We start from the raw sequence: 26071 nt of genomic DNA, 5'->3' as shown, positions 1-26071 counted from the left end.
GTGTTCAATGCGGTAATTTAGGACAGTGCCTGGCACTTCTAAGCTCTCAGCAACCATAAAGGCAGGCGGCTGTGATTAATGCTTCACAGGACTGTCGTGCAGATGAAAAGGATCAGCACTGAGACAATGCCTCGTGAACCACAGGCCGACCGGTTTTAGTTACCACATGTTTGGAGCCCTATCGTGTGCAGTGCCCTATGTAGACCTCAGGCATTTTGAGAGAAGCAGATAAAACAGTGAGAAGTTGAAGACATGGGAGGTGTTTCCTGCCTGTCCTGCAAATCCAGGCCCTAAAGGAAGTGACTGTGTAGACAAACCCTCTGAGAGGGTCACTTTGAAGAGAGAAAGATAGGTTTCTGGTGTATATATCCTGGCGCCGTAGGAGAGGGGGTGCCACTGATGTGGTAGCTTTTTTTTTTTTTTAATTATACTTTTAGTTTGTTTGTTTGGTTGGTTTTTTTCTTTTTATGAGTCGGAGTTTCGCTCTTTCGCCCAGGCTGGAATGCATCCTCTGCCTCCCGGGTTCAAGCAATCTTCTACCTCAGCCTCCTGAGTAGCTAACATATAGGCACCCACCACCGCTCCTGGATAATTTTTGTATTTTTATTAGAGACAAGGTTTTGCCATGTTGGCCGGGCTGGTCTCGAACTCCCAACCTCAGGTGATTCACCCGCCTCAGCCTCCCAAAGTGCTGGGATTACAGGTGTGAGCCACCGCACCCAGGTGGTTTTTTCTTTTTTTGAGATGGAGTCTCGCTCTGTTGCCCAGGCTGGAATGCAGTGGCACAATCTCAGCTCACTGCCATCTCTGCCTACCAGGTTCAAGCGATTCTCATGCCTCAGCCTCCCAAGTAGCTGAGATTACAGGTGCGTCCCACCAGGCCGGCTTCTTTTTGTATTTTTCATAGAGACAGAGTTTTACCATGTTGGCCAGGCTGCTCTTGAACTCCTGACCTTAAGTGATCCACCCACCTCGGCCTCCCAAAGTGCTGGGATTACAGATGGGAACCACTGCACATGGCCTACTTTTTTTTTTTTTTTTTTTTTTTGAGGCAGGGTCTCTGTTGCCCAGGCTGGAGTCCAGTGGTGCGATCACAGCTCACTGCAGCCTCAAACTCCTGGGCTCAAGCCATCCTACACGTCAGCTCCCAAGTAGCTGGGACTACAGGTGCACATCACCACATCTGGCTAATTTTTGTGTTTTTAGTGGAGATGGGGTTTCACCATGTTGCCCAGGCTGGTCTCAAAATCCTGAGCTCAAGTGATCCTCCTGCCTTGGCTTCCCAAAATGCTGGGATTACAGGCATAAGCCACTGCACCCAGCCTGTGGTAGCTTTATAGCCCTGCCAGGACTTAAATAAAGGAAAATTGGCTGATGCTTCCAGCAGGAATAAAAGAAAGCAGCCGGACCGAGCAGCTGGGATTGAAGGGGTGATTGGCTCGGGACTCCTTTCTCTCCTGCTCTTCTCCCCATGACATTACACGTCACATCTCCCCGCTCACTTTATTCCTGTGCCCAGCCAGTGGCTCTCAGTGGAACACCCACGGCCCCTTTCCCTCTTGGGACTTGCCCACTGGGCTGGTGGGCATCTGTTTCTGGGCACATTCTTTCCAAAGGAGTTGAACCAAGTTTTCTTGCCCATTTAAAGAAGCTGGGGCCGGGTGCAGTGGCTCAGGCCTATAATCCTAGCACTTTGGGAGACCGAGATGGGCGGATCACCTGAAGTCAGGAGTTGGAGACCAGCCTGACCAACATGGAGAAAACCCATCTCTACTAAAAATATAAAAATTAGTCAGCCATAGTGGCAGGTGCCCTGTATTCTCCGTGACACAGGATGCCGAGGCAGGAGAATCACTTAAACCCGGGAGGCAGAAGTTGCAGTGAGCTGAGATCATGCCACTGCACTCCAGCCTGGGCAACAGAGTGAGACTCTGTCTCAAAAAAAAAGCGTCTGGAATTCCTTCAACATTGCCCTGAGCTTGCCAAGGTCTTTTCTGACATATTTGATCTTTTTGTTAGGCCTGGAGAATGTTGCAGGCTTGGGGACCTGAAAGGAAGATTTTCCAAGTCTTTAAGACTCCTCTCAGTTCGAACCCCAGAGGTAAAAGGATGACTATTTTTTTCTTTTCTTTTTTGAGACAGTCTCACTCCGTCACCCAGGGTGGAGTACAGTGGTGCCATCTCGGCTCACTGCAACCTCTGCTTCCCTGGTTCAAGCTATTCTTCGGCCTCAGCTTCCCGAGTAGCTGGGATTACAGGTATGTACCACCATACCTGGCTAGTTTTTTTGTATTTTTAGTAGAGAAGGGATTTTGCCATGATGCTATGCTGGTCTTGAGCTCCTGACCTCAGCCAACCTGCCTGCCTCAGCCTCCCGAAGTGTTGGGATTACAGACATGAGCCACCGCGCCCGGCCAGAGGATGGCTTTTCTCATCCCCCTCCCTGTGTTGGGGAGAGCATCTTGCCCCTCACGCGTGACAGCCCCTCTGTGTCTGCGGGAGGCTGTGCTAGCTTTGACCTAGGTGGGCTGGGAAGCCATCTCCCTGGTCCTTCCTCTTGCAGCTGGGGACAGATGCCTGCCTATTCCCTGAGCTTTACTTATCCTCCCATCCGCAGAGCCAGTTTATCTCGTGTTTCTGGGCGCTGCTGCCTCCTTACACTCAGGCCTTTCAGTTCCTCTCTTACCTACTTCACTCTCCTTCCTTTCTGCTCACGCTTTGTTGATGTCCCAAATGATTCGCGTCTCAAATGCGCCACATTCATGACTTCAGCCTTTTCCGCAAATTCTATTGGAACACACTGTGTGTGCTGGGGAGTGAGCAGTGGGCAGAAGATGTTTATCCAGAATCCTGGCACTGAAGGGTTCTTAGTGGTCATGTTTTTCTTTTTTAAGAGATAGATCTCTCTGTGTTGCTCAGGCTGGACTTGACCTGCTGGGCTCAAATAATCCTCCTTTCTCAGCCTCTGGAGTAGCTAGGTTTACAGGCTCAAGCCACCGTACCTGCCCTTAGTGGTCATTTAACTGGGCCACCCCTTCTCCTTGTTTTGAGACAGAATCTTGCTCTGTGGCTAGGCTGGAATGCAGCGGTGCAATCCCGGCTCACCGCAACCTCTGCCTCCTGGGTTCAAGCGATTTCCCTGCCTCGGCCTCCCAAGTAGCTGGTACTACAGGCGCGCGCCACCACGCCCAGCTAACTTTTTGTATTTTAGTAGAGAAGGTGTTTCACCATGTTGGCCAGGATGGTCTCAATCCCCTGACCTGGTGATCTACCTGCCTCGGCCTCCCAAAGTGCTGAAATTACAGGTGTCAGCCACCGTGCCTGGCCTGGGCCACCCCTTTTAAGGCTGCTTGACCAGAGACACGCTTCCCAGAGGGTTTCCTTACAACATGGCATTGCCAGGGTGCATCTTCTCAACAGAAAATCCCCAAATGCAGAGGACTGTGGGGTCAGATGAGTCTGCGCTCTGTTTCCCTCTTGCAAGGGTTGGATACATATGGAAGGTTCTGGAAAGTTCCACACTGAACCTGTTTACTTTGACTGGGACTCCATGTAACAGAGACTGCCCCTGCCAGCCGGTTCCTACAGGCTCTCTTTACTTCTCAGGTCTAGTTCCAGTTGGCCGTTTTGCCAGAAGGCACTTCCTTGCGCTGAGCTGAAGCCTGCCTCTCCCTTTCCATGCATAGAGCCCAGTTCTGCCACCCTTCGGGCCCCGGGGCAACATCTGAAGGCAGCTCTTGGCCAAATCCCGCTGGTTCCTTTCACCCCTGCCCTTTGCGTGTGGTCTTAAGTCCATTCGCCTTCTTGCGTGCTTCCCACTGACCAGGCCCATGACCTCCCTGAAGTGTGAGGTCTGCATGGAGTGGTGCAGACCATGATGGGGTGGGTAGGACTGTGGCCCCTGCATTCGGGATTCAGGACTTGTAGTTGCCACTATGATTTATTTTACCCACAAGTTGTGGGTTTTTTTTGTTTGTTTGTTTGTTTGTTTGTTTGAGACGGAATCTAGCTCTGTCGCCAGCCTGGAGTGCAGTGGCGCAATCTCAGCTCACTGCAACCTCCGCCTCCCGGGTTCAAGCGATTCTTCTGCCTCAGCCTCCTGAGTAGCTGGAATTACAGGTGCCCAGCACCACACCTGGCTAATTTTTGTATTTTTAGTAGAAATGGGGTTTCACCAAGTTGGTCAGGATGGTTTCGATCTCTTGACCTTGTGATCTGCCCACCTCGGACTCCCAAAGTGCTGGGATCTACTGCGCCACCACAAGTTTTTTGGCAGCCTCCTTGACTCATGGTAGTGTCCCAGTCCCCTGAAGGCATGGTGACAGGTGCAAGTGAGCTCCATTTCTCTCAACACCTGTACTGGGGAAGTCAGTTTGCAGGGGTCTTAATTTTAGAACCTTGCTTTTTTGTTTTGTTTTTTGCTTTGAAACAGGGTCTCACTCTGTCACCCAGGCTGGAGTGCAGTTGCGTGAACATGGCTCATTGCAGCCTTGACCTCCCAGGCTTGAAATGATCCTCCTGCCTCAGCCTCCTGAGGAGCCCAGACCATAGGCACATGCCACCATGCCTTGCTAATTTTTCTCTATTTTTGAAGAGACAGGATCTCGCTATGTTGCCCAGGCTGGTCTTGAACTCCTAAGGCTCAAGCAGTCCTCCCACCTTGGCCTCCCAAAATGCTGGGATTGGAGGCATGAACCACTGTTCCCAGCCAGGACCTTGCAGTTTTGAAAATTGTGGTAAGATATACATAATGTGAAATTTCGCTTTTTTGTTTTGTTTTAGACAGGGTCTCATGCTGTCACCTAGGCTGGAGTGATCAGAGCTCACTGTGGCTTCAAACTCTTATGCTCAAGTGACCCTCCCACCTTGGCCTCCCGAGTAGCTGGGACCACAGGTGTGCACCACCACACTCTGCTCATCTCTTAATCTTTTTGTTGAGATAGGGTCTTGTTTGTTTGTCCGGGCTGGACTGAAACTCCTGGGCTCAAGTGATTGTCCTGCCTTGGCCTCCCAAAGTGCTGGGGTAACAGGGAATGCGGACCACACCCAGCAACACTGACCATTTTTAACCATCTTTAAGTATAGAATTGAGCAGCGGTAACATTGACATTATTGTGCAGCCATCGCTGTTACCCATTTCCAGAATTTTTTCACCCTCCTAAACAGAAACTCTGTCCCTGTTCAACACTAACTCCCCATTCCCCTCCCCCACTCTTGACAGCCAGCATTCCATTTCTGTCCCGATGATTTTGACTACTCTCGGGACCTGATAAGTGAATTCATACAGTGAGGTGCCCCTTTTGTGACTGGCTTATTTCACTTGGCACAATGTCTTCAAGTCACCCATGTTGTAGCCTGTGAGCATGTATCAGAGTTCACTTCCCTTTCATTGCTGAATGAAATTCCATTGTTTGTATAGACCGCATTTTGTCAATGGGCATTTGGGTTGTTTCCACCTTTTGGCAACTGTGAATAATGCTGCTAGGAATACCAGTGTCACCGGGCGAGGTGGTGCGTGCCTGTAGTCCCAGCTACCCTGGAGGCTGAGGTGGGAGGATAGCTTGAGTCCAGGAGTTCTGGGCTGTAGTGCGCTATGCTGATTGGGTGTCCGCACTAAGTTCGGCATCAGTATGGTGACCTCCCGGGAGCAGGGGACCACCAGGTTGCCTAAGGAGGGGTGAACTGGCCCAGCTCAGAAACAGAGCAGGTCAAAACTCCTGTGCTGATCAGTAGTGGGATCATGCCTACGAATAGCCACTGTACTCCAGCCTGGGCAACATAGCAAGACCCCGTCTCTAAAAAGATAAAAAAAAAAAAAGAATACTAGTGTCCAGACATCTGTTGGATCCTATCCTATGGTAATTCTTTGTTCAGGCCTTGCATTTTGTATTTTATCTGTGGGCATCACACCAACTTGCTGAGATCTTTGCCCCTAGATTCTGCCCCAACTTTGTGTCACCAGCAAATCTGAGAGTGAGCACTCTTTCTGGGTGGCTCTATAACTAACAGCCAGTCTGCTTAATTGTATCCGTACCTGTTTGTCTTCCCCACCAAGGGCCTGATGAAGGGCCTTGATCATCCTGAGTGGTGACATCAGGTCAGCTGCTGTTTTCTGTTGGACCAACTTGACAGTAATGTTTCACAAGCAAATAAGCATGTGACCCAGCAATTCCAATCTTGGATGTATACACAAGAAAAAAGAAATGTATGTCCACAACACTCATATACAAACGTTCAAAGCAGCACTATTCAAAAGGTGGAAGCAAGCAGATGTCCATCACCTGGTGAATGGATAAACAAAATATGGTCTATTGATACAGTGGAATATTGTTGAACAATCAAATGTCTGGAAGAGGCAAATTCATAGACACAGAAAGGCTAGTCATTGCTAGGGGGTAGGGGCGGCAAGAGGGGAACGGGGAATGACTGCTAATGGGTACCAGTTTCTTTTTAGGGTAATGCAAATGTTCTGGAGTTACATGGTAATGATGTTTGCACAACTTGAATGTACTGACAACCAATTCACTGCATGGTGGATTTTATGGTATGTGAATTATATCTCAATAATGCTGTCTTTTAAAAAAAAGTTTAAAAGGGCCAAGCGTAGTGGCTCATGCCTGTAATTCCAACACTTGGGGAGGCTAAGGCGAGTGGATTACCTGATGTCGGGAATTCGGAACCAACCTGACCAACATGGAGAAACCCCGTCCCTACTAAAAATACAAAATTAGCCAGGGGTGGTAGCATGGGTCTGTAATCCCAGCTACTCGGGAGGCTGAGGCAGGAGAATAGTTTGAACCCGGGAAGCAGAGGTTGCGGTGAGCTGAGATTGTGCCCTTGTACTCCAGCCTGGGCAACAAGAGCAAAACTCCATCTCAAAAAAAAAAAAAAAAAACCGTTTAAAAAACAGATAAATGAGGTCCATCCCAGAGTCATTTTCATGAACCCATGGAAATTGTTGCTTCTTTTCTTGAAGTTCTCACAAACCATCCTTTGGCAACACTAGATCCTGGGCTGGTGATTCTGTGATTCACATCTCTGCCCACTTCTGGGAAACCCAGCAGCGCCTTGCTTGTTTCCAGACCTGGGACACCTGTGTCATCCCTCACAGTTCCTCCAAGCTCACCAACAGCCATCCAGCGATCTTGTCTGTGTCCTTTAGTGCCTTGTAATGTAACTCTGCTGGCAAGGAGGCCTTGCTGAGCACAGTGCCGCTGGAGTAATAAGTAGCCAGCCTACTGTTAAAGTCAGGGCATTGAGGAAAAAACAAGAAATAAAAATAGAAGCACCCACCAGAGGAAGGTGGTGAGTGCTAAGTCCTGGAGAAGAACGGACAATGGGTGCTGTTGGAGAGCCGAGGAGGAGGCGGGCGGCTCCCTGAGCTCCCGGGCACAGGAAGACCATAGAGGAGGGCAGGGCGGAGGCGGCTGGGTGGGAGGAATGGCACGAGTTGGCCTCTGCAGCTGGAGTGGAGCCTGTCAGGGATTCCTGGGCCTCCCCTCCAGCCTGACCTTGGGAGCCCTAAATACTGCCAGCCCACAGCACTAGATGCCTGGTTCCCCGCAGGCTACATTTCTTGGTGAGTAGTGGTTGTTCTCAATAATGGTGGGTTTTTGTTACCGAGGCTGTGTCGGGGGGAGTGCAGACAAGTAATGAGTGTATGAGTCAGTTCTCAAACTGCTATAAAGAAAACCCTGCCAGGCTTGGTGGCTCACACCTGTAATCTCAACACTTTGGGAGGCCTAGGCAGGCAGATCACAAGGTCAAGAATTCGAGACCAGTCTGGCCAATGTAGTGGAACCATGTCTCAACTAAAAATACAAAAAATTAGCTGGGTGTGGTGGTGTGCACCTGTAATCCCAGCTACTTGGGAGGCTGAGGCAAGAGAATCACAGGAACCCAGGAGGCAGATGTTGCAGTGAGCCGAGATTGCACCACTGCACTCCAGCCTGGGCGACTCTGTCTCAAAAGAAAGCAAGCAAGCAAAAGCAAAACCTGAGACTGGCTAATCTATAAGAAAAGTGGTTTAGCTGGGTGTAGTGGCTCACACCTGTAATCCCAGCACTTTGGGAGGCCAAGGTGGGCAGATCATGAGGTCAAGAGATTGAGACCATCCTGGCCAACATGATGAAACCCCGACTCTACTAAAAATATAAAAATTGGCTGGGCGTGGTGGCACGTACCTGTAATCCCAGCTACTTGGGGGGCTGAGGCACAAGAATTGCTTGAACCTGAGAGGTGGAGGTTGTGGTGAGCAGAGATCGCTCTGCTGCACTCCAGCCTGAGCAGCAGAGCATGACTCTGTCTCAAATAAAGAAACAGAAAAAAACCCTTGACCACTTTAACCATATAAGTGCACACCATTAAGTACATTCACATTGTTGTGCTGCCATCACCAGTCACCACCATGCCCCTGTCCCCCAGCCCCTGGCAGCCACTCATCCACTTTCTGTCTCCACGAATTTGACTGCTCTAAGAACTTCACAAAAGCAGAACCATACAGCATTTGCCCTTTTGTGGCTGGCTTGTTTTACTTAGCAGAATGCCGTCAAGGTTCACGTGTGTTAGCATTCCTTTTTATTGCCAAATAATATTCCCTTGTATAAACATACCATATTCCATTGTATGGATATGCCTCATTTTTTTTTGAGATGGAGTCTTGCTCTGTCACCAGGCTGGAAGGCAGTGGCATGATCTCAGCTCACTGTAATCTCTGCCTCCCAGGTTCAAGTGATTCTCCTACCTCAGGCCCCTGAGTAACTAGGATTACAGGCTCGTGCTCCCATGCCCAGCTAATGTTTGTACTTTAGTAGATACAGAGTTTCACCATGTTTGCTAGGCTTGTCTACGAACCCTTGACCTCAGGTGATCCACCCGCCTCGGCCTCCTGAAGTGCTGAATTACAGGTGTGAGCCACCGTGCCTGGCTGGATATACCCCATTTCGTTTCTCCTTTTATCTGTCCATGGACACTTCTGTTGTTTCTACCTTTCAGCTGTAGTGAACTGATTTGTTTTTAAAGCAAGGTGTTCATACCTGAACAACAAGCAGTCTCTGGGTGGCAGGAAATGCTTGAGGGGAGAAGAGCCAGGGGTCCATGGGGAAATCCTATAACGGGGGAAGTGGCTTGGAGGAAGCAGAGCACAGAGGGCTGAAGATGGCTGGGCCAGGAGGGGACAGGGCTGGTCCCCCACCTGGTGAGGCTGGGTTTGTTTCCTGGATGGAGGCTGGGGAGACAGTCAGCAGAGGGGCAGCCCTGTTAGAGGACAGAGCTGGAGCCCTCTCAGCAGATGTGGCTGTTCAGAGCGAACCAGAGGGGAATCACGAGCCAGACTCATGGCCGCACACGGGTGGGAAGCAACTTCCCAAGACTCGGGACGGAAGGGAGGCTGTTGGGAATGGGCGTGGGAGAGACACAGGGGCAGTGACCAGGAGGCGGCTCCTGGAATTGCCAGCCCTTCCCTGGGCATCAGGGGCCAGCTCCTGCAATACCTCCAGTGTCCAGCATTAGGAAGAGGTGCTCACTTGATGTTTGTTAACTGAACCTGGGGGAGGTAAAGGTAAACAAGGCATGTTTTTCACCCTGCAAAAACTTATGTATGGTTTAGTTGAGGAGATACAAGACATGAAAACCAACAGCTAGTACAAGATCCGCTTTGAATCGTACAAAGCCCTAAGGCGCTCTGAGGAGAGAGGGGTTCCTTTGGAGCAGGTGACCCACATGAGCCTAGCAGAGCGGGAGGTATTTGAGTCATTTTTCAATGAATGAAGCCAAAATAATTGCATGCTTGGGAGACTAACAAGTGTCCTTTCATCCTAGTCATGCATTCCTTTGACCCTGCAGATATGACGCTGGGCAGGATGGCTTCATCGACCTGATGGAGCTGAAGCTGATGATGGAGAAGCTGGGGGCCCCTCAGACCCACCTGGGCCTGAAGAGCATGATCAAGGAGGTGGATGAGGACATCGATGGCAAGCTCAGCTTCCGGGAGGTACCCGCCTGTGGTGGCCCTGACCCCCTGTGGGGTGCCCCTGAGAGGATCCTCAGGTTTATAGTCTCCTGTGGCACAAATGGGTTTGGCCTCTCTAGAGCACTGTTTGCATAGCTAACCTACAATTCCGCTTTCAAAAATACCTTTTAGAAGACAGCAAACCCTAGTGCTGGCCTGGAAAAAGCAGCATGGGCCGTATAATCCCATTTGAGTAAAATAGTAAGAAATTTGGGGGATGTTCATCAAAATATTCATAGTGGATTATATGGGGGCAAAATTTTGGTAGTTTTATAGTGTTATGCTTTTTTTATATATTAAAGCTTCTCATTTTTAAATATATTTAAAAATTTTTTATTTTTAATTGTTATGGGCACATAATAGTTGTATGTATATATTTATGGCGTACATGTGATATATTTTATTTATTTATTTTTATTATAATTATTTTTTAAGAGTCTCACTTTGTCACCCAGACTGGAGTGCAGTGGTGTAATCTCAGCCCACCCCAACCTCCACCTCCTGGGTTCAAGTCATTTGTGCCTTAGCCTCCTAAGTAGCTGGGATTACAGTGTGCCACCAGGCCTGGCTAATTTTTGTATTTTTAGTAGAGGTGGGTTTTCACGGGGTTGACCATGCTGGTCCCAAACTCCTGGCCTCAAGTAATCCTCTCACCTCAGCCTTCCAAAGTCCTGAGATTACAGGTGTGAGTAATCTGGCCTACATGTGATATCTCAATATAAGCATACAATGTGTAATGATCAAGTCAGGGAATCTGGGTATCCATCACCTCAAACATTTATCATTTCTTTGTGTTAGAAACATTCCATTCCTTTTAGTTATTTTGAAATGACAATAATGCGTCTTCTTTGCTTATCGCCCAGGCTGGAGTGCAGTGGCTCAATCATGGCTCACTGTAGCCTTGACCTTCTAGTCTCCATTGATCCTCCCACCTCAGCCTCCTGAGTTACTGGGACTTTAGGCACATAACACCACACCTGGCTAATTTTTAAAATTTTTTGTAGAGTTGGGGTCTGACTATGTTGTCCAGGCTAGTCTCCAACTCAGCCTCAAGTGATCCTCCTGCCTCTGCCTCCCAAAGTGGTGGGATTACAGATATGAGCCACCTTGCTCAGTTATTTTGAGAATAATACTCCTTTTTATTTTCCTTCTTTTTTTTTTTTTTTTTTTTTTTTGAGACAGAGTCTCCCTCTGTCACCCAGGCTGCAGTGCAATGGCACAACCTCAGCTCACTGCAACCTCTGCCTCCTGGGTTCAAGCTATTCTCCTGCCTCAGCCCCCTGAGTAGCTGGGATTACATATGCATGCCACCACGCCCCAATACTTTTTTGTGTTTTTAGTAAAGACGGGGTTTCACCATGTTAGCCAGATGGTCATGATCTCTTGACCTCATGATCTGCCTGCCTTGGCCTCCCAAAGTGCTGGAATTACAGGTGTGAGCCACTGTGCCTGGCCTATTTTCATTTTTGTTGTTTGTTTGTTTACTTGAAACTGGGTTGCTCTGTTGCCCAGGCTAGAGTGCAGTGGCATGATCATAGCTCACTGCAGCCTCAGACTCCCGGTATCAACCCATCCTCCCACCTCAGCCTCCTGAGTAGCTGGAACTATAGAAATGTGCCACCATACCTGGCTAATTTAAAAAAGTTTTTGTAGAGACAGGGTCTTGCTATGTTGCCCAGGCTGGTCTCCAACTCAGCCTCCCAAAGTGCTGGAATTATAGGCACCAGTCACCTTGCCTAGCCACTTTTTATTTTTATAGCATGCAAAATAGTTTATTTTTATGTAAAAACATTTTTGTTGTTGTTTATAGAAACAGGGTCTCGCTTTGTTGCCCAGGCTGGTCTCAAACTCCTGGGTTCAAGCAATCCTCCTGCCTTGGCCTCCCAAAGTGTTGGGATTATAGACCTGAGCCACTGTACCCACCCCCAAAATTGTTTTATTTTTATTTTTTATTTTTAATATGTATTTTTTTTTAATTTTTGAGATAAAGATCACTCTGCTGGCAAGGCTGGAGTGCAGAGGGGTGATCTTGGCTCACTGCAGCCTCCACCTCCTGGGTCCAAGTGATTCTTGTGCTTCAGCCCCCACCAAGTAGCTGGGATTATGTGTGTGCACCACTATTCCTGGCTAATTTTTGTATTTTTAGTAGAGACAGGGTTTCACCATGTTGCTCAGGCTAGTCACAACTAGCTCAAGCAGTCTGCCCGCCTCAGCCTCCCAAAGTGCTGGGATTACAGGCATGAGCCACTGCACCCAGCTGTATTTTTTTATTTTTTGAGACAGTCTCACTGTGTTGCCCAGACTGGTATAGTGTTACTTCACTGCAACCCTCACCTCCGAGGCTCAAGTGATTCTCCCACCTCAGCCTCCTGGTTAGCTGGACCATAGGCACATACCACCGCACCTAGCTAATTTTTTCAAAAGTAATTTTAAAAAGGGTCTTATTCTGTGCCTCTGGAGCCCCCTCACCAGCAGTCCAGGAATGGGCTTGCTCTTTGAGCCTCTGAAATTGCAGGCAAAATTTTTAGGTACCGCATCTCCCTGGGAAGAGTGCATATAGTATTCACAGCTCATCCCCAGATGGCTAAGAACCTCTGTGAGAAAGCCGTTTCTATTTTAGGGACAATATCTCAAGACTATTAGGTGTCTTCCATGGCAAGGATGCCACCCCACAGGGAAGGGAATTTCATGTGTTAGATGCGTTTTTATGAGTTTTATCAGAAGGTCTCTAGATGTGTCATTTGGCACCTGTATTATAATAAGGGTTTTTTTGTTTTGTTTTGTTTTTGAGACAGAGTCTTGCTCTGTTGCCCAGGCTGGAATGCAGTGGTGTGATCTTGGCTCACTGCAACCTCCACCTCCTGGGTTCAAGCCATTCTCCTGCCTCAGCCTCCTGAGTAGCTGGGACTACAGGCCTGTGCCACCACACCTGGTTAATTTTTGTAATTTTAGTAGAGATGGGGTTTCACCGTGTTGCCCAGGCTGGTCTGGAACTCCTGGCCTCAAGTGATCCACCAGCTTCAGCTTCCCAAAGTGCTGGGATTACAAGCGTGAGCCACTGTACCTGGCCTATTATAATAATTTTGATGATAAAATCAGATTCAAGGCTCAGAGCCTTTAATCTGTTCTATTATTTCACCCATTTGGCTCCTTCTGGGGCACTGGTCCTTTCCAGCCTGGATACCTCTGGAGTATAGAAAGCAGAGGCTTTTGCCTTGGTGAAGCTTTGGAGTAGATGCTGGGGAGATAGCTGTGGTGAGGTTGTGACCTGTGGGAACAGGAGCTAAGAGGGTGTTTTGTGGCTTGCAATTGCCAAAGGAACTAACACACATTCTCCTCTCTGCCCCGTTGTACTTGGGGGCCATCCGCAGGTGCTCCTCCCTGAATTGGTGATGCTTGGTTAGCTTCTGGCTAACTGCTGGTTTGGCCAGCAGATGGTGGACACCAGAGGCTTGGAAATCACCAAAGAGTTCTTGCGATGGGTTCGCACCCCTGTTCCAGAGCTTCAGGGACATTCACATTCCACCCTTTGTCAGCTCCAAGCCCTGTCCCATCTCTAGGAGCTGCACCAGGAGTGCAGGACTTGGGAATGTAAAGGCATACTGCCATTCATACTTTCTTCTTCCTTTTTTTTTGAGACGGAGCCTTGCTCTGTCACCAGGCTGGAGTGCAGTGGCATGATCTCGGCTCACTGCAACCTCTGCCTCCCAGGTTCAAGTGATTCTCCTGACTCAGCCTCCCAAGTAGCTGGGATTACAGGCACATGCCACCATGCCCAGCTAATTTTTTTTTTTTTTTGTATTTTTAGTAGAGATGAGGTTTCACCATGTTGGCCAAGATGGTCTCAATCTCTTGACCTCTCGTGATCCACCTGCCTCGGCCTCCCTAAATGCTGTGATTATAGGCATGAGCCACCATGCCCGGCCGCCATTCATGCTTTCCTGTTGTATTATTTCACTCTGCTGTTTTCCACCTCTGCTGTAAGGCTCTAGTGGGCTGGGGCTGTGCTCACAGACTGAAAAGAGCATGGACTCAGTCTGCCATGCACAGCTAGGTCCCCAGAGTGAGATCTTTTACTTCTGAGCCTCAGTTTTTGTGTCTTTAAAATAGCAGTGTGAATACCTCTCCCTCAGGACCATTATGAGAACTAAGTTCTTTTTCTGTGCCTTTTACAAGCTAGGAAGACATTCCTTACTGGAAACCATATTTGTTCCCACCTTGGTCTTCACTTCCAGCTTCTGAAATGTGAGAAAATAAATTTCTGTTGTGTGAGCCACCCAGTCTGCACAATTTTGTTCGGGCAGCCCCAGCAGATGACTACAACAGCCCCAGCAGCCCCAGCAGTGGCTCCCTGCAGCCCTGGCTGTGCTGGCTGCTCGCCTGCCTGGTCGCAGTTGGCTGGACCATGGATAGACCCCCAGTCTGACCAGGCAGATCCAATTCTCTCTCTTGGGATTTTGAAATTGGGCCTGAAGTGCTGCGAGTTGGCTCTTAGATGTCTGTTCTTGGAAGGGTAATTCAATGTGGGGTGCCCACTTTCTATCATGCAGACCAGCGGGAGAGATGGAGGGGGAATTTTGCCTTCAGTCCTAAGAGACTTGCCTCTCCCAGTTCCAGTCCTCCCCCAGGCCACTGTGTTTTTTCCTTGAGTTTTTGAGACATCTGTTTTATTTGCTTAATTTATTTATTTTGAGACAGAGTGGTGCTGTTGTTGCCCAGGCTGGAGTGCAGTGGTGTAATCTCTGCTCACTGCAACTTTGCCTCCCAGGTTCAAGTGATTCTCCTGCCTCAGACTCCCAGGTAGCTGGGATTGCAGCATGCACTACCACACCTGGCTAATTTTGTTTGTTTGTTTGTTTGTTTTGTTTTGTTTTAGTAGAAACAGAGTTTCACCATGTTGGCCAGGCTGGTCTCGAACTCCTTACCTCAGGTGATCCCCCTGCCTCGGCCTCCCAAAGTGCTGGGATTACAGGCGTAAGCACTGTACCTGGCCAAGACATCTAGTTTAAATAATGAATACTTCCTTTTTGCTTAAGTGAACCAGTTTATTTCTGTCACTTGCAACCTAAGAGTTCTAACTAATACCGAGGGAGCATTTGCATCACCCGCCACAGCCACAAAGTTAAAAATTCCCTGAATGTATCAGAAGCATCCATAGCTTGCTTTTTTTTTTGTAAAAGGGCTTTTTAGCTTTTTTCTTTCTGTAGCTGTCTCTTTGTTTTCTACCTCTCCTTCCCTCCCCCTCTTTCTGCACAGTCACAGTTAGGACAGTTTCCAATTCTTCTACCACATGCCCGGCTTTGTGGACTATAAATAGGAAGACAAACAAGGCTGGGCAGTTGGAGAAATTGTCATTTAGAGTGGTTGGTGATTGTAATAAAATTAAATGGGACTGTCTGGCGTGCTTCTTGGAAGGCTGGACACTTTCAGCTTGAGCCGGGTTTTTTTCCTTCTTTAACTGGCTGGGGTAGGGGGGACCCCTGAGTTGTGACAGCGATGCTGCTGGTCACCTGCTGACCTGGCAGAGGGAGTGGATGCACTCTGGATCTGCCTCAGTCCTGAGGGTTCAGAGGAAACAGCTCTGGGGAAGGGACCCACGAGGAGAGCTTTCCCTCACATTTGCAGTTCATGAAACCCGTCTGTGAACTGTCACCTCCACTCTGGATGTGAGATAGCCAAGCCTCAGGGATAGAGAGAGTCCCTGAGGTCACCTGGGTGGGCGCTGGCTGGGGGTAGTGCTCCACCTTTTCTTTTTTTAAAAAAATATTTTATTATTTTATTTTATTTTGAGATGGAGTCTTGTTCTGTTGCCCAGGCTGGAATGCAGTGACACAATCTTGGCTCACTGCAACCTCCACCTTCCAGATTCAAGCGATTCTTGTGCCTCAGCCTCTTGAGTAGCTGGGATTACAGGCATGTACTACCATGCCTGGCTAATTTTTGTACTTTTAGTAGAGACAAGGTTTCACCATGTTGGCCAGGCTGGTCTCGAACTCCTGACCTCAAGTGATCTACCCTCGTCAGCCTCCCAAAGTGCTGGGATTACAGGTGTAAGCCACCACACCCGGCCAGTGCTCCATCTTTTCACAGCTGCCTTTCTGAGCCCCAGAGAGCACTGGCCTCGTGGGGCTGCCTGTTCTGTTTTTCTCATGGAGGAAGGCAATGGGGCCTTCTGTGAAGGAAATGCCTCAAGGATAGCAGGGCACAGTGACCAGTACACCAAGCCCTCCCTGCACATGCCTCTTATCTGCAGCCCTGAAGTCTGCTGCTTTCATCTTTTCCATTCCTGTGTCCCCATCCCCTTGACCTCCAATCTGTTCTTGGGGGACCTGGCCTCCTCTAAGGGTCCTGTTTTGTTTCAAGTCAGTGTTCAGGCTCTGATCATCCGCAGCAAGCTGAGTCTCTGCCGGCCTCTAGTGAGAGAGTTTGAAGCTGCAGGTGGATGAACAGGGCTGACCGTCGGCCTCTCTGTGGACATCTTGCTCTGACCCTTGCTTTGTATTTGACAATATCCACGGTGGTGTTAGGACCCTAAAGGGAGCAATGGAAGAGGGTGCGTTTTGGGGTTGCAGTGGCTGATACTCTCACCTGCAAGAAACTCACTTCCCTCTAGGGATTGAGAGCTTGGTGGGAACAGATACTCAGGTGGGGATTTGGAAGGCCTGTAGACATTGCTTAATCTATCACTCTGCTTTAAGTAGTGTTCTTTTCCCTTTTGAGAAGGCATTCTTTTAGGGAAGAGGATCTTGAAGAAAGACCTGGAAACCTGAAATTTTCCTGTGGGTGCACACATTCTAGGTAGCACCTGATAACCTGGAGAGGCCCTCTTTCGATGATGACTTGGAACACATCAGTTTATATTCTTTCCAAATGGAAAAATAAATCATGAAAGTTGGATAGCAGTTGTTTGACGAGTAAATCAATTAGAATTACTTAAAGAAGAGAACTAAAAAAGCCACAGATTTCCTTGGGAGAGGACAAGAAGATGGGGGACCTGCCATTTAAGTTTGGCCGATTTATGGCTGGGCATGGTGTGGCTCATGCCTATAATCCCAGCACTTTGGGAGGCCAAGGTGGGTGGATTGCCTGAGCCCAAGAGTTCAAGACCAGCCTGGTCAGCATGGTGAAACCCCACCTCTACTAAAAATGCAAAAATTAGCCAAGTGGGGTGGCACGCACCTGTAATCCCAGTTACTTGGGAGGCTGAGGTGAGAGGCTCACTTAAACCCGGGAGGCAGAGGTTGCAGTGAGCCAAGATTGCATCACTGCACTCCAGCCTGGGCGACAGAGTGAGACTCTGTCTCAAAAAAAAAAAAAAAAAAAAAGTTTGGCCAAGTTATTTATTTAAAAATTTGTTCTTTGGAGGCCTGAAGATTAATTTATTCAGGTCACATTTTGAATCTGGAAGAGGAGGCTGGATTATTCAACAAATGATGCAAGGATTACTAACCAACCATTTGCAAGAAAATAAGGTTAATGAGTAATCCCACATGATAGATAAGAATAAATTTCAGAGATTAAATATTTACATGTTTAAAAAAAAAGAAGCCATAAAAGTTGTAGACAAAACATAGGTGATTATTTGTGTAACCTTGGTGCTGAGGAAGGTTTTTCTAAGCATAACACTTTATGTAAAATTTTTGAAAGTTGAAAATTATTATAAACATACTTAAAAGGCAAGTTACAGAGCTAAAGTATTTGAAATATACCAGATTCTATGAAGATCTTTAACAAATGATAAGAAAGGTAAACAATCTAATGTAAAAATGAGAAACACAAGAAAAATGCAAGTGGTTAAAAAACCATTGGAAATATTATTTAGTTTTTAAAAAATAGTATATATAGGTTATTTCGATTTTTCTTTTGTCACTGTAAAGTAGGATGCTATTAATTTTTTACTTTCATAGATAATGTTTAAACCATTGTAGGAATTTTTCTGAAGGATAAATTCCCAGCAGTGGAATTAATGGTTGAAAGGGCAAAATGCATCTTATTTTCAGTAAACATTTCCAAAGTACCCATCAGGGCCAGGCTCAGTGCCTCACACCTGTAATCTCAGCATTTTTAGGAGGCTGAGGCAGGAGGATCACTTAAGACCAGGACTTTGAGACCAGCCTGGGCAACATAGAAGACCCTGTCTCTACAAATTAAAAAAAAAAAATTAGCTAGGTGTGGTGGCAGGCACCTGTTGTCCCAACTACTCAGGAATCTGAGCCCAGGAGGCTGAGGTTGCAGTGAACTGTGATTGTATCGTGGTACTCCAGAGTGAGACCTTGTCTCAAGAAAATAAATAAATAAAAGTTTGAGGGCCAGGCCCAGTGGCTCACGCCTGTAATCCCAGGACTTTGGGAGGCCAAGGCAGGTGGATCACCTGAGGTCAGGAGTTGGAGACCAGCCTGGCCAACATGGTGGAACCCCATCTCTACTAAAAGTACAAAAATTAGCTGAGCGTGGTGGTGTGCACTGTAATCCCGGCTACTCAGGCAGCTGAGACAGAAGAATCACTTGAACCCAGAAGGTGGAGGTTGCGGTGAGCCAAGATCACACCACTGCCTTCCAGCCTGGGTGACAGAGCGAGACTCTATCTCAAAAAATAAAAGTTAAAAAGTTCAAATCAGTTTACATTCTCAACAAATAAATACGAGGGTGTCCATTTCCCTATATCCTTGGGGAAAAGGAGCACTTTTGGCAATCTGATAAGGGAAAAAAATAATTTGCCACATGCATGCATAAAGACCTTTCTTAAGAGATTGGTAGAGTGACATCGGCTTGGGCCAGAAGGCTAGTTGTGAATCTCTCGGTGAGGCTGATTCTGGTTCTCTGATTTCCTTCCCCTGTAGTTTCTGCTCATTTTCCACAAGGCCGCAGCCGGGGAGCTGCAGGAGGACAGTGGGCTGATGGCGCTGGCAAAGCTCTCTGAGATTGATGTGGCCCTGGAGGGCGTCAAAGGTGCCAAGAACTTCTTTGAAGCCAAGGTAGGTGCTTCGTTCCTTCTGCAAGGAGCAATGACTCCCACCCTTCACCCTGCCCACCAGGCTGGGGCTGTCATTTTCATCTATACAGAGCACACCTGCAGAAACAGACCAGAAGGGTCCTCCAAGTCCCCTGCCAACTGGCACAGTGGGTGCCAGACCACCTGAGTTCAGCCTCTGCCTCCTCCATCTCCCTACCCTATCCACTCTGAGCTTCAGTGTCTTCATCTGTATGATGGAGGGGTGACAATAGAATTGCCTGAAGGATTCAATGAGTTCACTTAGTAAAAGTGTTTATCAAGTGCCTGGCTCACTGTGAGCGCTTCATCGGTTGTATGGGCTGTTGGGACTCTTGTGGAGTTTTGTTTTAGTTTATTCTGGGAGCTTGCCCAGAGACAGAGTGTCCTTGGTGACACATCCTGACCTGGCCAGGCCCCTAAACAGGACTCTAAATTCTCACTTCTCTTTGATGCTGCTTGGAGACAGATTTCATCATCTCTCTGCCATGCTGAAAGCCCAGTGCTCTCATCTGACAGGGTCAGGGACAGGCCAACCTCTCATTGTGCGTTAAACACTGGCATCACGTATCCCATCCCGAAAGTGGTTTGGCCCTTCCTTCCTGACTTAGCATTGATTCAGCCCATCTCCGGCAAAGCCAGGCATCGCGTTGAGTTCTAAGATACAACTCCTTTCTAAGGGTGAAGTGGACCTAACTGTTGCCCTTCCCAGGGTACACACATAGTCCAGTGAAGAAAGCAAGCTCCACAATGATACAGAGAGCATAGAGAGGAGGGAAGGGTTATTTTGCAGGGATGGGTCTTCTTCATCCATTGAGTGTATAACATGCAGATGTCTTGTTTTTCTTTCCTTTTTTTTTTTTTTTTTTTTCTGAGATGGAGTCTTGTTGTGTGGCCCAGGCTGGAGTGCAGTGGTGCAATCTTGGCTCACTGCAATCTCCGCCTACCGGGTTCAAGCAATTCTCCTGCCTCAGCCTCCCAAGCAGCTAGGACTACAGGCATGTGCCACCATGCCCAGCTGATTTTTTGTATTTTTAGTAGAGACAAGGTTTTACCATATTGGCCAGGCTGGTCTCGAACTCCTGACCTCATGGTCCAACCATCTCTGCCTCCCAAAGTGCTGGGATTACAGGCGTGAGTCACTGCGCCCAGCCGCAGATGTCTTATAACACCTTGGGAAAGGTACTAGGGTTAAGAGCCCGAGCTTAGCAGGGCACTTGTTTCAGTCCACTGCTACAGTGCAAGGTGGTATGTGCTATAGTTGAAGAAGGTCTAAGTGTCTGGGAATGTCTTATCTGGGCATTCAAGACCGGTTATAATCTGGCTCTGATCCCTGCTTCCGCCTCATCCATCCCCTTCAAATGCTGCCATGCCTTTCCCAACCGGATCTGCCGTTCCCCCTGCCTGAACGCCCCACCCTAATGCCTCTGCCTTGAGAACTCTGCTTCTTCATCCAGACCCACATTGAAGAGCTCCCTCCCGTGGGCTGCTTCCCACACATCCTCTTCTGTGCACCTCTAGTACATGTAGAAGTGGTGTTATAATTTATCTTTTTTTATTTTTTGAGATGGAGGTTCGCTCTTGTTGCCCAGGCTGGAGTGCATGGAGCAATCTCGGCTCACTACAACTTCCACCTCCCAGGTTCAAGCAATTCTACCTCAGCCTCCCGAGTAGCTGGGACTACAGGCATGTGCCACCATGCCCAGCTAACTTTTTAGTAGATACAGTGTTTTACCGTATTGGCCAGGCTAGTCTTGAACTCCTGATCTCATGATCCACCTGCATTGGCCTCCCAAAATGTTTGGATTACGGGTGTGAGCCACCACACCCATGCAAATACACACAGATGTATGGACAAGGATCTTCATACAGTATTGCTGGTAATAGAGAAAAATTAGAAATAACCAAAACTTCCCTTATCAGGGAAGTGAGTCCATGGTAATATACCCACACGTATGCACACTCTGTAGCTGTCAAAAGATGAGATGCAGCTGCGTGTCTGTGTGGACAGGTGTCCAGAATAAATGAAGCAAGACAATATGCTGGAAACCTAATTTTGTAAATATGAAATTCAACCTGGATAATTATATGCCAAAGTATCAGTAATAGCTTTGTCTGAAGGATTTATTTTATATTTTCGTCATGTTTTACAATGAGTGTGCATTATTTTTATAATTGGAGAAAAGATGAAAAGAATGACAATAAAAATGTTTGCCACTCGTTATGTTTATAGGTCTGCCTCCTCACCCAGACTCAAAGGCAGAGTAGGTGTGATATCTTTGTAATTACAGTGCCTGGTATATAATAGCCCTCAATAAACGTTGTTGTGAATGACAAATGGAGGGCATGTCGCTGGGATTTGGGAGAGGGCCATAAAGGAGCTGCCATTTGTGACAGATGTTCCAAGATGAATGGAGACTCACCTTGTAATCAAGGAAGGGAGGGCTTTGTGATCGTGGGAACAGCAAGAGGAAGACTCCAAGGCATGGAGGGTGAGGCGTGTTTGGAGGCTGGAGAGGCGTGGAGCTGTGAGCATACAGGATGTGTGAAGGAGCAGGGCTGCTGACATGGCTGGAGGTGGAAGCCAAGATGACAATATGATGACCCCCCAGCCTGGCCAACATGGTGAAACCCCATCTCCATGAAAAATACAAAAATTAGCTGGATATGGTGGCACACATCTGTAATCCCAGCTAGTTGGAAAGCTGAGGCAGAAGAATTGCCTGAACCTGGGAGGCGGAGGCTGCAGTGAGCTGAGATTGTGCCATTGCATTCCAGCCTGGGCGACAAAGTGACTCCACCTCAAAAAGAAAGAAAGAGAGAGTGAGAAAATATGGGAAAGGAAGGAAGGAGGAAGGAGGAAGGAAGGAAGGAAGGAAGGAAGGAAGGAAGGGAGGGAGGGAGGGAGGGAGGGAGGGAGGGAGGAAGGAAGGGAGGGAGGGAAGGAAAGAAAGAAATATGGCAATCAGGGACTGGGCCAGCACTTGTCAGCCATGTGGCCCATGACTCTGAGATAGGCTGGCTCCTGGCCACACTCGACACCACTGGACAGAGAGCTCCAGCCTCCCCAGGGTCAAGGGGAGCCCTTCTCTGGGCACCTCATTGAGAAGGTCAGACCTTCCTCAGACTGCTGAGTGTCAGAACCACATGCACACCAGCTTCCCAGACCCACCCTCAGTCACCTGGGATTTCTCCAAGGTGGGTTGCGAGAAGTGTGTAGGTGATGGAGCTGTCACGTGATTCCATGCACAGCCGCAGGGGCTGGGGAGGTGTTTGAGCAGAGCCTTGACATGATTGGGGTGGGCACTATGAGGATGGACTTGCCTGGGGACAGGTTAGACTCAGGGAAGCTTTCACAGATGTCTCGAGAAGAATGGTGGGTCCAATACGGATAGTGACAACCGGACTAGGGAGGAGGAGAGGACAAACTGAGAGCTCTCTAGAAGTCTCAGTGTTCATGACCACTCAGCTGGAGGTGGGAGGTAAGTGCCAAGAGGTTTATAAGGAGGGGAGTTGATATTTTTCATCAAGACCAGCCTCCTGGGCCGAGGGCAGTAGCTCATGTCTATAATCCCAGCACTTTGGGAGGCTGAGGCAGGAGGATCACTTGAAGTCAGGAGTTCAAGACCAGCTTGGCCAACATGGTAAAAACCCTGCCTCTATTAAAAATGCAAAAATTAGCTGGGCGTGGTGGCACCGTGCCTGTAATCCTGGCTGGAGAATCACTTGAGCCCAGAGGCAGAGGATGCAGTGAGCTGAGATCATACCATTGTACTCCAGCCTGGGTGACAGAGAAAGACTGTGTCTAAAAAAAAAAAAAAAATCAGCCTCCTCATATTCCAGAATGGCTGTGGTTGAGGAGGAAAACTTATGAACCGGGTTTTGGTGTCAAGTGTGAGGTGACTTCAGGCATGGGAAAGGCGTGCCCCTTCATTTGAAGGCCATAATGTTAGTTGCAAATAGTTTCTGATCACACCCTGTTTGACAGAACCTGGTAACTCCTGACTGCATGGGAGGCTAGGGAATGGCTTTTTTTCTGGGATCTGCCTGCCTGGCTGTAATTATGCCAATAGGGAAGATGAAGATCCTGCATGTTGAGGGTCACGGAGTAATTTCTTCTACACATGCCCAATTCTGAACCCACCATTGGCAAACGCTGGAATACCATCATTCCAACTGGGTTCTCTTGGACCTGGGATGGAGTCAGTCTCCCTTAGGCCCCTGGGCCATGTGCCAGGCCTCAGAGGAAGAAATAAGGCAGGAAATGGGTGCTTCTGGGCACCCCACAACATAGACCACAGAAGCTAACTTCACAAGACACAAGTTGAAAGCAAGGATTAGAGATTGACCTATAGTAGAACAGGGCGGTGTCAGGACTGTGGGGAAGGCAGCATTTAGGCCTTTGGAGATGAAGAAGGTGTCATCAGAGGTACAAGGAAACCCTGGGGAAATGCTATTTTGGAGGACAGGAGCAAGCAGTTTTTTTTTTTTTTTTTTTTTTCGAGACAGAATGACTGTGTCACCAGGCTGGAGTGCAGTGGCACGATCTCAGCTCACTGCCACCTCTGCCTCCCAGGCCCAAGCAATTCTCCTGCCTCAGCCTGCCAAGTAGCTGGGACTACAGGCATGTGCCACCACACCCAGATAATTTTTTGTATTTCCAGTAGAGACAGGGTTTCACTATGTTAGCCAGGATGGTCTCAATCTCCTGATCTCATGATCTGCCTGCCTCAGCCTCCCAAAGTGCTGGGATTACAGGCATGAGCCACCACGCCCAGCCATAGACAGGAGCAGTTTTTAGAAGAGATTAGGCTGGGTGCAGTGGCTCACACCTGCACACTTTGGGAAGCTGAGGCAGGAGAACTGCTCAAGCCCAGGATTTGAAGGTTGTAGTGGGCTATGATCACACCATGGCACTACAGCCCAGGTAACAGAGCAAGACCCTGTCTCTAAAACAAAAGAAAGCAAGCAAAACAATACAGAGGTTTTTTTTTCTTTTTTTAAAGAGACGGGGTCTCACCATGTTGGTCAGGCTGGTCTTGAACACCTGACCTCAGGTGATCCACCCGTTTCAGCCTCCCAAAGTGCTAGGATTGCAGGCGTGAGCCATCACGCCTGGCCCAGAGTTTTTAGTCCCTACCACTAGGGATTCTAATTCCATAAAAGTAAAAGTGGCCAGGTGCAGTGGCTCACACCTGTAACGCTAGCACCTTGGGAGGCCAAGGTGGGAGGATTGTTTAAGCCCAGGAGTTTGAGACCGGCCTGGACAACATGGCAAGACCCCATCTCTGTTTAAAAAATAAATAAATAAACTCTCTCTCTATATATAAGCATAAATCTTGCCGTTAATATTCTCAGTTACCTGTCTTCAGAAATGGACCCCTGTGAAATGAAGGGGGAATTTAGAAAATGGACACTGTGATTTTTCACTGAAATGGGAGCATCCAGGCCTGGCACAGTAGCTCATGCCTGTCATCCCAGCACTTTGGGAAGCTGAGGTGGGAGGATTGCTTAAGGTAGAGTTTGAGACCAGCCTGAGCAACATAGTGAGACCTTGTCATTACAAAAACAAACAAAAATATTAGCTGAATGTGGTGGTGCATGCCTGTTTTCCCAGCTACTCAGGAGGCTGAATCGGGAGGAACACTTGAGGCTGGGAGATTGAGGCTGCAGTGAGCTATGAATGCATCACTGCACTCCTGTCTGGGTGACAGAGCAAGACCCTGCCTCAAAAAAAAAAAAAAAAAATTAGAAAGTTAAGAACTCTGTTCCAACTTCCCCAAAAGACAGTTAAATGTTGAGAAATATGAGGATAACTTCTTCCCTTGACCTCCAATGTTATAAAAAGAATGCAAACATATTGAAAAAGATCATATCATATTCATTCTCTGAAGCCACTGATACTGATAAAGTCAGATAAAAATGACACATTAGAAAAAAAATTATGTCAATGAATGTAGCTCTAAGAATCTTAAAACTTCAGGGATCAGCTCACGTCTGTAATCCCAGAACTTTGGGAGGCCAAGGTGGGCACATCACTTGAGGTTAGGAGTTCGAGACCAGCCTGGTCGACATGGTGAAACCCCATCTCTACTAAAAAAAACAAAAATTACTTGGGCATGGTGGCTCGTACCTGTAATCTCAGCTACTCAGGAGGCTGAGGCAGGAGAATCATCTCAACCCAGGAGGTGGAGGTTGCCATGAGCTGAGATCCCACACCATCTGAGCTCCAGCCTGGGTGACAGAATAAGACTCCATCTCAAAAAAAAAAAAAAAATCTTAAAACTTCAAAAAAATGGAAAGCAGTCATTACATTTAAGGAGATATATGTTAAAACTACTATCTTAATTTGAAAATTTTGTTGGTATCATAGATATATCAAGAAAAAAGTGGTCATTTTAATTAAATATCTCAAAGGTATTTGGTAAAGTTTGATACCCATTCATAATAAAACATTTTAAAATAAGAAAACAATGCTTCTTTAACATGATGAAAGAGTATTTACCTTCCATATAAATATCAAGGCATTCTATAAAGCAGTAATATTAAATAATGCAGTATGGGTGCCGGAATAAACAAATCAGTCAGTGGAACAGAATAGAGAATAGAAATAGATCTTTTTCACGTGGGAATTTAGGATACAAAGAAGATTGGGAGAATAATGGCCTAGCAGTAAAAGGCATTGAGATAATTAGCTATGCACTTAGGAAGATAAAGTCAAGTCCCTGCTTGATACTCCTCACTAAAATCAGTGGGCTTAGATCCTTCTGTGGTTCAGAATTTGGTGACTAGGTTTTCATGCCCGTGTGTGAAATGCGCCTCCCTCCAATCTTGTTAAGATGTCAGCACATTGCCTTCTGATGGGAAAGACAGAAAAGCAAGTAAGTGAAATAAATGAGCTTATTTTTGTGGCTTAAGGGACCAAATGAGAACACAAAACCATACAGGTATTAAAAGGAAATACAGGAAAATGGGTTTAGAACCTTGGGGGTTTAGAAGACCTTCAACATGACATGAAATACAAATGGCAGAAAGGAAATGGTTGATCAATTTGATTACATCAAAATTTTAAA

At 47.5% G+C, this 26071-nt stretch overlaps 1 protein-coding gene and 1 non-coding gene across 2 annotated transcripts in view; both read left to right on the top strand.

Annotated features, from left to right (window-relative positions):
- EFHD1 (EF-hand domain family member D1) overlaps positions 1 to 26071 on the top strand; it is a 51137-nt gene that overhangs the window by 21554 nt on the left and 3512 nt on the right. The window contains exons 2-3 of the mRNA XM_032277898.1: positions 9844 to 9991; positions 18850 to 18984. Of these exons, the coding sequence (XP_032133789.1) occupies positions 9844 to 9991; positions 18850 to 18984 (283 nt within the window). The remainder of the gene's footprint in view (positions 1 to 9843; positions 9992 to 18849; positions 18985 to 26071) is intronic.
- LOC116552069 lies at positions 25760 to 25861 on the top strand. The gene has a single exon (XR_004269194.1). It is a non-coding gene; the product is annotated as a small nucleolar RNA U13 (small nucleolar RNA).

The sequence above is a fragment of the Sapajus apella genome, unplaced genomic scaffold (genome assembly GCF_009761245.1).
Source record: "Sapajus apella isolate SASKATOON/1434 unplaced genomic scaffold, GSC_monkey_1.0 scaffold10, whole genome shotgun sequence".
In the NCBI taxonomy this organism is placed as follows: Eukaryota; Metazoa; Chordata; class Mammalia; order Primates; family Cebidae; genus Sapajus; species Sapajus apella.
The sequence above is the reverse complement of the archived record's forward strand: the minus strand, read 5'-3'. Positions and strand labels throughout refer to the sequence as shown.